The 12,680-nt window shown below is 48.8% G+C and overlaps 1 protein-coding gene across 1 annotated transcript; it reads left to right on the top strand.

The window, feature by feature from the left end:
• Positions 1 to 291: 291 nt before the first annotated feature.
• On the top strand, positions 292 to 7,791 carry LOC141576772 (GDP-fucose protein O-fucosyltransferase 2-like). Its single transcript, XM_074360168.1, has 5 exons — positions 292 to 599; positions 1,985 to 2,221; positions 4,365 to 4,466; positions 5,359 to 5,488; positions 6,397 to 7,791. The coding sequence occupies exons 1-3, from the start codon at positions 401 to 403 to the stop codon at positions 4,370 to 4,372; spliced, it is 444 nt and encodes a 147-aa protein (XP_074216269.1). The 5' UTR covers positions 292 to 400; the 3' UTR covers positions 4,373 to 4,466; positions 5,359 to 5,488; positions 6,397 to 7,791.
• Positions 7,792 to 12,680: the final 4,889 nt, after the last annotated feature.

A 12,680-nucleotide genomic window follows, 5' to 3' on the forward strand; every position in this document is an offset into this window, starting at 1 on the left:
ATCTGAACTTCAGGTGCCCTACCTGGCCAGCCGTGCGTGCCTGGGCTCAGTCCTCTATCTTGCCCACCAATAGCCTGGGTCCACGTCCGGTGCAAGCGGAGGCCACGGAGCCCAGGCTGATCCCCACACACGGACAGGTGAGGGTGCCCCCGCCCCGCTGCCCCGCTGCCCCGCCCACTGGTGGCAGCAACGCCCCAGCCTCCGGCCGGCGCCACCTGCAGGTCAGGACTTCCGCGCGGCCCTGCCCTCCCCGGCCCCGCCCAGCTGTCCCATAAGCCTCCCCCCACCCCCGTCCTGGCTGCGCCCTGGCTCCCATTGGCTCCGCAAGTTCTGCCCTCGCACAACTAGACTCGGGAGGACGCACGACGCAAGCGCTAGGGGAGGGCCCCGCGGAGTTGCCATGGTTACAGGCGCCACGCTCTGCGCGGGCCGGCGTGCGCTTCTGGGGCGGGTAGCGGGCTCCGGAAGTGTGCAGCTGCCCGGGACCATGGCGGTGCTTGCTGCTGGGGATGGCGGCTTGCTCGGCCGGGCGACTAGTTCTGGCCTGGTCAGTCGGCGGCCGACATCCTGTCTGGGGCGGCGTCCCACAGACGGTAAACGTACGTCCGCGCCGTCGGCGGGGCCGGCGGACATGAACCGGGGTGGGATCGGGGTTGGGGCGGTGGCCGGGGAGGGCTGTGGTGCCGGGGAGCGTGTTGGGGCGGGGCGGGGCAGGGCTTGGGCACAGCCTCAAGCTTTCCTCCCCCTCAGGCCCTGGGGCTGGGGCCGCGAGTCTGGGTCGCCCTTGGTGGCCGCGGCCTCCCAGAACCCCCCGGGAAGGGCAGGCGGAGGACCCATCTTAGATGAAGCGGGGCCTTACCCGGGTTTTGAAGAGCCCCAGAATCAGATGTTGGAATGGGGTGGCTTATCAGCCTTGTTTATCTGCAGGGAAATTTCAGTTCCATCCAGATGTTGGTTCCTTCAGTCAACCTCAGGAAAAAGACACAAGGGTCAGTGCCGATAAGCAGTTATCTAGGGCTTGACTCAAAATAAACTATGCGGGGTGTAGGGATGGTAGATGGGACCCTCCCTCTTGAAGTTAGCAGTCTTCTGGGATTAGAGGCCCCAGTTGAGGATTACATCCTCATCTGCAGTAATGGAGCTTGTGAGAAACACACAGAGAAGGGAGGGGTGTGGTGGCGGTAACTCATTACAGAATCCAGGACCCTTGCCTGGCTCTTGTGTAGAAGAGTCTCGCCTTGGATAGGGCAACAGTTATCAAAGTGTATCCAAGGCCCCTGAGGTGCAAGACCATTTTCATAGAAACGCCGGGATGTCACCTGCCTTTTGCACACTCTTGCTCTCCCGAGTTCCTGCGGGGTTTTCCAGGGAAAACCTGGCCTGCGATATCACAAAACAGGGAATGCAGAGGCAGATAGGAGAATTCAGCTCTCACCAGTCCAAAAGAGATTTGCAGAAATTAAAATCACTGCTATTCTTCTCACTAATGATTTTTCTTTTGAAAAATAGAATTATATTTTGTTTAAGAGTATTAATGGTAACATACAGTAGATTGTTAATATTTTTAAGTGAATTCATACACTTTTTCTAACTTCTTATTTAACTTCTAACACAGGAAATAGTGATAGATTAAACTCACATAAATAGCAGCCTTTTGGAGTTCTCAGTAATTGTTAAGAGTGTATAGGGTTCTGTAGAACAAGAAGTTTGAGAGCCCCTGGAGAACGGGTGCTCAGATGCTAGTCGGGTGCTTAGTGGTGTTAGGCGGATGCCAAGATGTCTTCCGCAACTGCTCCCGGACTTGAAGTAATTGGCCACATGGAGATGGGTGGGCAGTGCCTCCACTTTACAAACCAGAAGCTGCTGAATGTGTCTGGAGTCTAGGCCATGGGCTGTGCAGGGATTCCCGTTGTATCTGTTCTATCTAAGCCGGGATTCCTGTGCAGAGGCCTGGCCCTGAAGACCCGCTCTCCTTTGCTCCCAGCCAGGTACCTTCTGTGTGACTTCAACCCTCCAGAGGGCTTCAACCTCCGTAGGAACGTCTGCATCCACATTGCCTTCCTCCTGAAGACCCTGCTGAAGATGGAGGAGACGGTACTGGTGCTATTCCCTTGGGGCCACCTCTACCACTGGCAGAGCCCCGATCCCTGGTCCGACTCCTTTGACCTCCCAAGTCTCAACAGAAACATCCCTGACATTGAGTACGAGCAGTTCATTGCAGGTGAGGTGGTGGTCATTTAACTGGGGCCAGGTGGTCTTTGTTCTGGTTCCGATCTGAACATCGGGCCATCTTACTTTGGGCTTGTCGGTCTGCTTAGGGGCCCTGCTCATGTTTCCTACACTGCAGGTGAATTTGGTTTTTCCATAGTTTTTTCGGGAAGTCAATTTGAAGTGTATGAGCTCTATGTCCCCTCCCCTCTGAAAACCCTGGCCTCCTGGTGAGATGCAGCGGTGACAAGGAGGCCACTGCCACAGAGGCCCTTGTCCCAGAAAGAGTCGCTCGCTGTGCAGTCAGGGCTGTTCTTACCTGTAGGAAAACACGATGTGTGTGTAGCATGGGCCACGTGCTGGAGATGATATGTAACTGCCCATCCAGTAAAATTTGGCCCTGCTCAAGCTACCCATTTTAAATTTTGTAAGAGGGAAGAGTTCAAGATTTTCTTTGAATAAAGGTATTTAGAGCTTATCAATTTTTTTTTAAATTGAAATGTGTTTGATTTACAATGTTTTGCTAGTTTCAGTTATACAGCTGTTTTGTTAGTTTCAGGTATGCAGCATAGTGATTCAGTTGTACATATACATAGTCTATTCTTTTTCAGGTTCTTTTCCATTATAGGTTGCAAGATACTGAATATTCTTCCCTGTGTTCTACAGTGAATCCTTGTCGTTTGTCTGTTTTACATATAGTAATTTGTATCTGTTAATCCCGAACTCCTAAGTTTGTTTTATAAGTCTGTGAGTCTGTTTTTTGTTTTATAGATAAGTCCATTTGTATCATTTTTTTAAAAATTCCACATATAAATGATATCATATGATACTTGTCTTTGTCTAACTTATTTCACTTAGTGAGATAATCTCCAGTTCCATCCATGTTGCTGTAAATGGCCTTATTTCCTTCTTTGTTATGACTGGGTAATATTCTGTTATATCTAAATACCGCATCTTTATCCAGTCATCTGTCAGTGAATGTTTAGGTTGCTTCTATGTCTTGGCCATTGTAAACAGTGCTCCTGTGAAAATTGGGGTGCAGGTATCTTTTGGAATGAAGGTTCCCTCTGGATATATGCCCAGGAGTGGGATTGCTGGATTAGGTGATAAGCCTTTTTTTTTTTTTTTTTTTTTTTTTTTTTGTCTTTTGAGGAATCTCCATACTGTTTTCCACAGTGGCTGCAACAAACTACATTCCCACCAACAATGTAGGAGGGTTTCCTTTTCTCCACAGCCTCTCCGGCATTTATGGTTTGTGGACTTTTGAATGATGGCCATTCTGACTGGTGTGAGATGATAACATTGTAGTTTTGAGTTGCATTTCTCTGATAATTGAACGATATTAAGCATTTTTTATATGCCTATTGGCCATCTGTGTGTCTTCATTGGAGAATTGCTTGTTTAGTTGTTCTGCCCATTTTTGGATTTGGTTGTTTATTTTTTTCTTATTAAGTTGTATGGACTATTTATATAGTCTAGAAATTAAGCCATGGTCAGTCTCATCTTTTGCAAATATTTTCTCCCATTCCATAGGTTGTCTTTTAGTTTTACTTATGGTTTCTATTGCTGTGCAAAAGTTTATAAGTTTAATTAGGTCTCATTTATTTATTTTGGCTTTTATTTCTGTTGCTTGGGTTGCTTAGATTGCCCTACGAAAACATTGCTGAGATGTATGTCAAATAATGTTTTGCCTATGTTTTCTTGTGAGAAGTTTATAGTGTCGTGTGTAATATTTAAGTCTTTAAGCCATTTTGAGTTTGTTTCTTTTTGTTTTTTTTGCGACTCTATTGTATGCTTTTGACTTGTGGTTACCTTATTCTTCAAATATATCAGCCCATTACTATATCTATTTCCTTTAGACTGATAATCACGTAGGCTCCAACACATCCTAAGAATAACGAAGAAAAAAAAGAAAGAAAAAAAATCTACATTTTCTTGCTCCCCTCTCCCATTCCCAACTTTTTTTATTTTGATGTCCTTTTTCATTTTTACATCTTTATGTTTATTCTCTTGCAACTCGTTATTGCATTTCCAACTATGGTTTTCCTGTTTCTATAACATCCTGCTTCCTTTCTGTTTAGAATAGAACTTTTAATGTCTCTGTTAGGTTCAATATTGCTGAGTTATCTCACCTCCCCCTCCCCCCTTCCCCCCAGGCCTCTGAATCCTCAGTCCAGGGAAGCTAAACCATTCTAGCCTTCATCGGTTCTGGGAAAGCAATCTTCAGAGTGGGAAAAGACATTGAAAAATAATATTCTGTGAGTTGCATTCTACCCTTGCCCAGAGATGAGAAACATCTGAAGGTGGAGGAAAACAGTTGGAGGTGGGGAACACAAAGTCTTTTCTCCTTTTGCTACTGAAGAAATGATTGCTTTTGTAATTAGTGATGATGCCCTTTAAATTGGTGAGATCGAGATTCCACAGCTTCAGCGCCTGTGAATAACCAGCTGGGAGAAAGCTCTCTAGGGCCCCTGCAGTGGGAAAGGCAGCCCCTCTGAGCACCTGTTGTTCTGTATTCTTCCTGCCTCTACACGGGTTCCCTAGGCACCGTGCAGGACGATGCAGTTACCCAAGGTGGAGGACGGGGAGACCCCTGCTGTGTGGCGAGCCACAGAAGCCCACACTTGAAGGACAAAATGTAGAGTAGTGGGGCGGTCATAGGAACAGGGGATGGTTGAGACCTAGGATGGTGTCCTGGAGTCCAGCAGCCAAGGCTGGTGGGGCAGATGGGGCCCTGGGGCATGGGCAGTCCTTGAGGGATCTGAAGCAAAGATAGGAACCAAGAGACTGGATTCGTGTGGGGGTACGGCACCCCTTGGAGGCTGCGGGGCAGCTCAGTGGGCCCAGGGGGAGCGGGCACTTCCCCAAAGCTGGGTTGACAGGTCACAACCAACTCACTGGGGACCGAGAGGCACTGAGTCATTTTTAACTTTTTGTCCCTCTTCCTGGAAAAGAAACTGCTGCCTGTTAAATAGCCTGTGTCGTTAGTGAGAATTAAAGACATGAAGCAAGATTGCCTCAAAAGTCATCCATTGTTTAGGTGTTAATAAGGGTCAAATGAAAACTTGAATAGATGAAATGAAGCATTCATCAGAGGATTTGAAACTCCTTTAAAATAAAAATTCTTGCTGCCTTTGTTCTTCATTTCAGGGTTCACTTGGTGATAATAATCATAACCAAAGCAACAGCAAACCCTTACAGAACTCTGTCCTGCTGTTCCAGGAACGCTGTGTTCATGACAACCCAATGAGTTGGCACCACTATGAGTTCCACTTTAAAGGTAAGGACATTCATTAATCACACGGCTAATAAATGGCAGAGCTGGGACTTGAACCCGAGCTCTCTGGCCCCAGAGACCCCTCTCAGCCCCTTCACTGCAGCTCATCACTTGGCATGCCCGACACAGGCCAGCATTTACGAGCAGCGTGACCTTGGCCAAGGCTGCTTCACTGCTTGGTCTCTGATTCCTCATCTGTAGAATGGGGGTGTGGGCAGTGAACTCTGTGAGCTCAGTGGTCACTTCCTCCAGCTCTGCAATTCTACTGCTTTGAGTTAGTATAGTAAGTATCCGAGCCCCTACATGGCCCACACATGGGCTGGCGCTTTTCTAGGCCCTGGGTTACGGAGCAAAGTAAGATCCGCCTGCTCCTCCGAGGAGCCTGTGTCCCTCCACGGCAAACAGCTGCGAGGCCCAGGCTCCCTCGCTGGCGGTCGGGGGCTGGGCAGGAAAGTCTGATAAGAGAAGATGGAGGCAGAGCCCCTCCGGGAACAGTGGTGGCCACACAGCTCTCAGGAGCGAGAGCCTCTGTCCAGGCTGCTGAGAGGGGGATCCTCATGAGGCCAGTAGTCCCCCCAACCTAAGCCCTCAGGACAAAGATCCAGCCATCCCTGCACTGTCACCATAGAGCCAGTCCATCCTCATCACTGTGCCTCTGTGCTCCTTTGTCCTGGGGCCTCTCTTCCCCCTACACCCAGAAGACTCTTCTCCCTCTCTTCTCTGAGTGCCCCCTCACTTCACCCGTGGTCCCTGCTTCCTGGGCCACCATCACTGGAGTTGACGCTTTGCACCTTCACAACCCCCGTTTGATCAGGTGCCTGGGTTGGCCTCCTTGTGCTCACTTTCCACCTTCAGATGATTGCTCCTCCCCTCGTGGGAGCACATGGAAAACCCAGATCCTTTCCTAGCAGTGCCTGCCACCCTGGCCTCCCTGCTCATCTGCCTCAGTCAGGAGCACCTGGACCACCAGCTCTGTATTGCCTCGCCTCCTACCATCAAGACGTCAAAGTTCATTCTCCTTCCACCACCCAGTATGGTCATTGTAGGGTCTTCTTCTCTGTCAGCCTGAGCCAGCCACCCCCCATTCACCCTACCCCCGGGCTCATACCCGGGCGTGTCTCCACCCCAGGTCCAGCCTCTCTCCTTTAAGTGCCCACCTCTAGCCGTCCAGCTTCTTCTCCACCAGCCTCCCTGGCCCTCCTTCACCCTCACTGGGGCATCATGTGCTGACTCCTCTGCTTTCCTGCCTGTCCACGTTCCTCTTACTTCCACTTCCCCACCTTCCAGCTCTGCATCCACAGTCAGCACTCTCTTTATGACAGACAAAACCCCCTTGAGCCTTGACCTTTTCAGTTCCTCACCAGGCCGACTTCCATCTCGGTTCACCCAGCTCTACTTGTTCTGAGCCTGCAGGCAGCAGGCTCTCCCAGCACAGATTTCCAAGACTACAAATCAATGCCCACCATGTTGCCGCTGCCAGGCAATCCTCCAGGATTTCTCTAGTGAGCACATTTCCCCACTTATCACTCAGTGGTGTCAACATTCTCTGCTCTCTGCACACCTCTAACCTTCCCTCTGTCTCTTCCCTGACTCCCAGCAGATGGCCTTGCCTCCTGCTTCAGAGAGAATGACATGTCACTGGAAAGGAACTCGCTCACCTGCAGCAAACCTGCTCACCTCACCTTTTATCTGTCCCTCTCCCACCTGGACTCTAGCTGTAGTTGTTCTTAATTCAGTGAGTTTAGTTGACATATATATACACAGTTAAAAGCATAGCACACTATCGGCTACCTTCTAGGGGTTACTTTTTCAATTTAACATGGAGTGTGCGATTCATCCACTTCATTGCATGTACCTGCAGTTCATTTGTTTTAACTGATCTTAAATGTTGTGTGTGTGAAAGTAACACAAGGCAAGGGTAAGCCAGGATTCAGGATGCTGGTTACTTCCTGTGAGAAAAGGCCAAGAGCAGGATAGGGAAAGAGGACACAGTATGTCACTGTCAATATTCCTGTTATGATGCTGGGTGATAGGTTCATAACTGTGTCTTATAATATTAATTTTAATACATAAATACCTCTGACAGGCACCTAAGATGAGAATGTGTCATGAACCAAGACATACAATGGGTAATATTACATCATTATTGTTATGTAATCTTGTTATATTATATATTAATCATAATCTTACATTATTTGTTATGGGTTATATATTATATAGATGCATGAATTATATATTATGTGTATAAACACCTACATATGTATTATATACTATCTGCTAATAAATAAACAGAAGATAATATGCTAGTATATCTTCTATTATATATTATTTAATAAATAATAACATACTCTATCCTGTTATATGACATGGAACATAATCTTTAATAAAATAAGAAATCTGTCAATATATATTGGTAATTAATAAAATTTAAAAAAACAGCCCGCAGCTTTTAACGCCGACACCGCTCCAGCTGTCACTGTGATTTCTCTTCCCTTTCATGGCCGAGGCCCTCACAGTGCTGTCCGTTCCCCCTTTCATCTCCTTATCCTGAACCTTCTTCCTCCTCCCATCCCATGCTGCCTTCTGCCCCGTGGCCCCTCTAGTCACCAGCGGCCTCTGGGGCACTGACCTGCGGGCACGGTCTCAGGCCCCAGCTCACCTGCCTGTCCGCCGCCTCTGCCACCGCTGGTGGGGGCGGGGCGGGGGTCAGAGTGCACCCCTTGTCCTGGAAGAGAACACAGCACAGACTGTGACCAGCAGCAGGTGTGGCCGGGAACTGCAGGACTTGGGGGAGAGCCAGACTGTCTGCATCCAGACCTGGGGTACTTGGAGTGTGAAGAAGCCCCGTCCTCACTGCCCCTGAAGTGAGGAAAACACCCTCAGGTGAGTTAAAGTGCTTATGACCTAGGTCTGTTGGCTGGAAAGGACAAACGGGCCCCTAAGGGGAGGGTAGTTGATGTTCCAGGCCCCACCAAAGCCCTAAGGGCTGGCGGGGAACCAGGCTGGACGCTCCACTGGACCCAGTGCCCCCTCGGGGGTGGGGCCTTCGGGAACAAGCAGAAAGCCCTCTGTCTCTGGAGGGGAACGGGGCAGTGTGGGAGCATCCCTGCAGCGAGTCAAGTGAAGTCAGGGCCTGTGGGATCCATTTGTATGGCCACATCGAGCCTCAGCAGAAGCCACAGCAGGAGTGGATTCCTGTCTCTCCAGCTGTCATCCTCGTGTCTGAGTGCCAGGCTTCAGACCCGATCCCCTGGGGCGCTAGGACAGTTATAGACAGAGGCGGCTCGGGGAGGCCTCAAGAGGGTGGTACTGGCCTTCCTGCCAACACGATTACATGAAGATCAAACAGTCCATCGATGGGAAGAAAATAAGAACCATGGTCACCTCTGGACCCCAAGCTTAGACGTGGTGCATGGGGGACATTTATCGACAATTCAGCGAGGTTCTGGCCAGAGCTAGAGGCCAGGGCAGCAAGCCGGGAGTGACACTGAGGAGCATCATTGTGCAGAGGCTGGACTGGGTGTCTGCAGGCTCCTCCCAGGAGAAGCCTCAGAGTTTGGGAGGTGGCTAACATGGTTCCTTCATGTCACCAGCAAGTGGTGCCACCTGTGGAAAATCAGCTGTGATCCTGAGATGGGTCAGCCCTGGGTGATGTGATAAAGGCTCCTACAAGAGGGGGCGCCAGATGGACAGTGAACCAACCAACAGGCTGATGAGATTCCCACCTGTGTTTATCGTGCTTTCGTAGCCAAGAATGAGGAGAGAGTTGAATGGCTCACCATGAATATTTTAACAACTTTAGAGAGTTCCATGTCTCACTGCATTTAAGTGTCACCTGGAAGAATTCAAGCAGTGTCTAGACCCAGGGGAGGCAAACGGCCTCTCGGTTCCTCTTCAACCTGGCAAACCCAGCAGCCCTCTATGGCCAGACCTTGGCAAGTGCCTTCCCTTGTTATAACAAAACCCTTCCCCCGCACGCCTGTGGTAAGCTTTTGTTTTTTTTTAATTAATGGGAATGAAGGTACCTTACAGCCTCCACAGACTTTTCCTTAGGGCTTCTCTCCTTAGACCCGGGCCCCCCGCTGCCCTGGGTCCTGCACTGCAGAAGGTTCCCCTGGCCCTGACACTTCCTCTGGCCACGCCCTCCATCGGGTGGAGTCAGCAAGGCCAAGGGGACATGGTCATTGGCTCCATCCCATGCTCTAGAAACCCAGGACGCCGAATGCCCTGCCTCAGCAGCCCCTGACCCATTTCTAGTGCCTGCACCGGCTCTCCCCGGAGTTCAGATTCCCAGGACTCACAGAGAGGCCAAAGGGCAGCTGTTTGCATGGAGGTTATAGGCAGAGCCCGGACGTGAAATCTGAGTGTCCCCCTGTGCACATCCAAGGCCACTTATGGCAAGGGATGGACCCAGCATTGGGAAGAAAAGGGTCAGGCTAGTGATCAGAGTCTGGGAATCAGCTCTCCCCACACACTCACTTTCTTTGCAGGACTCCCCTGAGTCTGGTTGTTCTAATTTTGAACCTGGCCTTCCAGGTTCAAATGAATGTATATTTGTAAAGGCAGGACTTTAGAACCTACTGCACTTAAAATGTTTAGATATATAGAATGTGAGCTCCCAGGTATGCTCTGGCCCTGCACTTCCAAGGGTCCAGAGCATTTATGTTGGCTCTACTGAGACTGTAAGTGGCAAAGACCATCTCCAGAGAGGAGGGGCTCCTGCTTCACAGTCCGAAGTCAGGATCTTCTGAGCGGATAAAACAATGGACACTGAGACCCTCAATTGTAAATTGATTTAGAATAACGCCAAAGGTGTGTATGACGTGTGTGTGCGCACGCACGCACCTGGGGAATTGTGTGGTACATGACTGTGAGTGTGTGTGTGGCTGTGCGCGCACGCGCCTGGGGATGTGTGTGGTTGTGTGTATGCTATGTGTGTGTGTGGTACATGAGTCCATGTACGTGTGTGTGTAGGGAATGTATGTGGGCCAGAGTCAGTGCGTCTGCACGTGTGTTTGTGTGTATGTGCATGCATTAGTATTAACAGTAGAAGCTGTCCTTTAGAATTATGAAGTAGTAAAATTTGTATGATGTCTTTTGCTGTATAATTCAAAATTAAAAAAATCTTCAGTCACTAGAAATTTATTCCCCCCGATTCTGACTTTATTTTTCCATATTGATATGTCTTCATTTTACTGATGAAGAAACTTAGCTTAGAGATGTTAACTGACTCAACCAAGGACATGGAGCTCGCGCACCCAGGGCCAGGACGCAGTCCAAGCCACGCTGCTCCAGAGGCCTGGAGCCCTACTCAAGATCACGCGTTGCCTCTTGGCGGGGGAACAGATTCTGATGGGCTGTGGCCAGCGTGCAGGCTGCCCAAACTGGGGACACGGGAAGCCGGGCAGAGAGTACCAGACAGCAGAGAAGAGTGAAGCCCTGCTCAGAAATTAGATAGGTTCCTAGGTCTTGGATGAGTAAGGAGGCTCACTGCTCATCCTTGATCCCTTTGCTGGTGGCCAAAAGGGACCAAGGTCCACGAGAGCACTTCTGGGAGCTGCCTGCCAAAACCTGCAAAAGGACTGCTCAGGACTGGCTCTGCAGTAGGAGCAGAGGAAGGAAATGTCACCTCTTGGTGGACATTATTGGTGATGGCAGTAGGAGGCCTAGCAGCCTCGGTATAGTGGTGGCAGGACAGGGTCCTAGTGGATGATCGTTTTCACCTCTCTTAAAAATCATTGCTTCATATATTGTATCCATTTTGTGGTTTATTTTAGGGTGGTAAATATGGTCTCTGTTACTCCATATTAGCTGGATTGATTAATTTTTTTATTGTTAATTTTCTCCTCAATGATTTGGAAGCTATATTGCCTTTTAATGAAAATTCTCTCTAAATTTTTATAAATCATCTCTAAGTTCATAACTTTATATGTAATTGGACCAGTATTCCTATAACACTATCAAAACTGAAATAACCTATTAGATCCTGTTCCTCAATAATGATAAATTTAGCATATTTTACCTCTCTGCTGTTCCAGATTGTGTGTGTGTGCGTTTGTGTGTGTGTGTGTGTGTGTGTGTGTGTGTGTCTGTGTCCTCCAGTTACTATGTTTAGACAGTTGCTTCCAGTTTGTTATATTAACAATGAAATATAGCTATAAACTTCCTGGATTTCATTGCTCACTACCACTATTTAATACCATGTCTTTCCCACTTTTGAGTTATTTACTTATCGGGATTTTCAAATCAACTGGACACATGATTGGCTAAGTTTTTTCGAGAAGTGGACTTGGAACACTTTCATGTCTATATGAAGCTTTATGTTTTCCTCCTCAACAACTCTCAGGGTGTTGTTGATGGCCCAAGCCTTGTTTTAAAATATGGCATTGTTTTTCATCACCAAAAAAACAAAAAAGTTTTCTTGATTTAAATTGCTGTCTTTTTATGACTGGCTAGTCTTTTCTGGTGGATAGAGATTTACTTAACCTTCCCCCTTCTTTTCGCCATAACTCGGATTCATTGAGATGCATGTTTTTACCATTTCTCAGATGGGCTTCCGCTTTGACTTCCACTTTAAACCATCACCCCACTCTTTTTCTCCATGCTTATTCCTGAAAAAGTGAGCTCTCTATCGGATTAAAGGTGGTTCCCGTCAGAGATGTGTGACTCCCTGTCCAAAGGTCCAAATGAAGAGAAAAGGAAAGATTCCTGTTTCCGGTGGTTACATTTTGTCAGCTTAGAGATCTAGTTATCCGTGTGGCTGCGGTGGAATCTGCAATATCTTGGCTCAGAGTTTCCTTTTTCTGGCTTACTAGGGGAGCCGCAATAGCTGGGGTCACGGCGCTGTGGCCGTTGTCAGGATCCCGGGACTGAGGCAGCCCCTCTCCCCCCTTGTTATTTTGATCTTGCAAACTGGGCCCCAGCTATGCGAACCCTGCATCTGGCGGCCAGGATCGCCCCCCACGTGACGTGTCCCCAGTTCCTCGGCGTCCCTCACTGCTATCAGCTAGCTCCAGTAAGGGTGCGAGCTGGCTTCCACTGCGGTCTTTCCTCCTTCCTCTCCAGGCAGGCCGTCCTTTCCCACTAGATGTCCCTATACTTTCTCTCCTGTGCTACATAAGCTGAAGGAATTCCTCAGGGTTTCCAGCAGGTACATGGCGCTCTTCTATGTTTGGACCCCTTCAGTGCTTGTAGT

This window comes from Camelus bactrianus, unplaced genomic scaffold (genome assembly GCF_048773025.1).
Source record: "Camelus bactrianus isolate YW-2024 breed Bactrian camel unplaced genomic scaffold, ASM4877302v1 HiC_scaffold_33, whole genome shotgun sequence".
In the NCBI taxonomy this organism is placed as follows: domain Eukaryota; kingdom Metazoa; phylum Chordata; class Mammalia; order Artiodactyla; family Camelidae; genus Camelus; species Camelus bactrianus.

What these genes read in the sequence shown, in the direction of transcription:
- LOC141576772 (XM_074360168.1), top strand. Translation starts at nt 401, where the DNA reads ATGGTTACAGGCGCCACGCTCTGCGCGGGCCGGCGTGCGCTTCTGGGG. An exon ending in GCGTCCCACAGACGGTAAAC is followed by an intron (nt 600 to 1,984) that starts GTACGTCCGCGC and finishes CTTTGCTCCCAG; the next exon opens with CCAGGTACCTTCTGTGTGAC.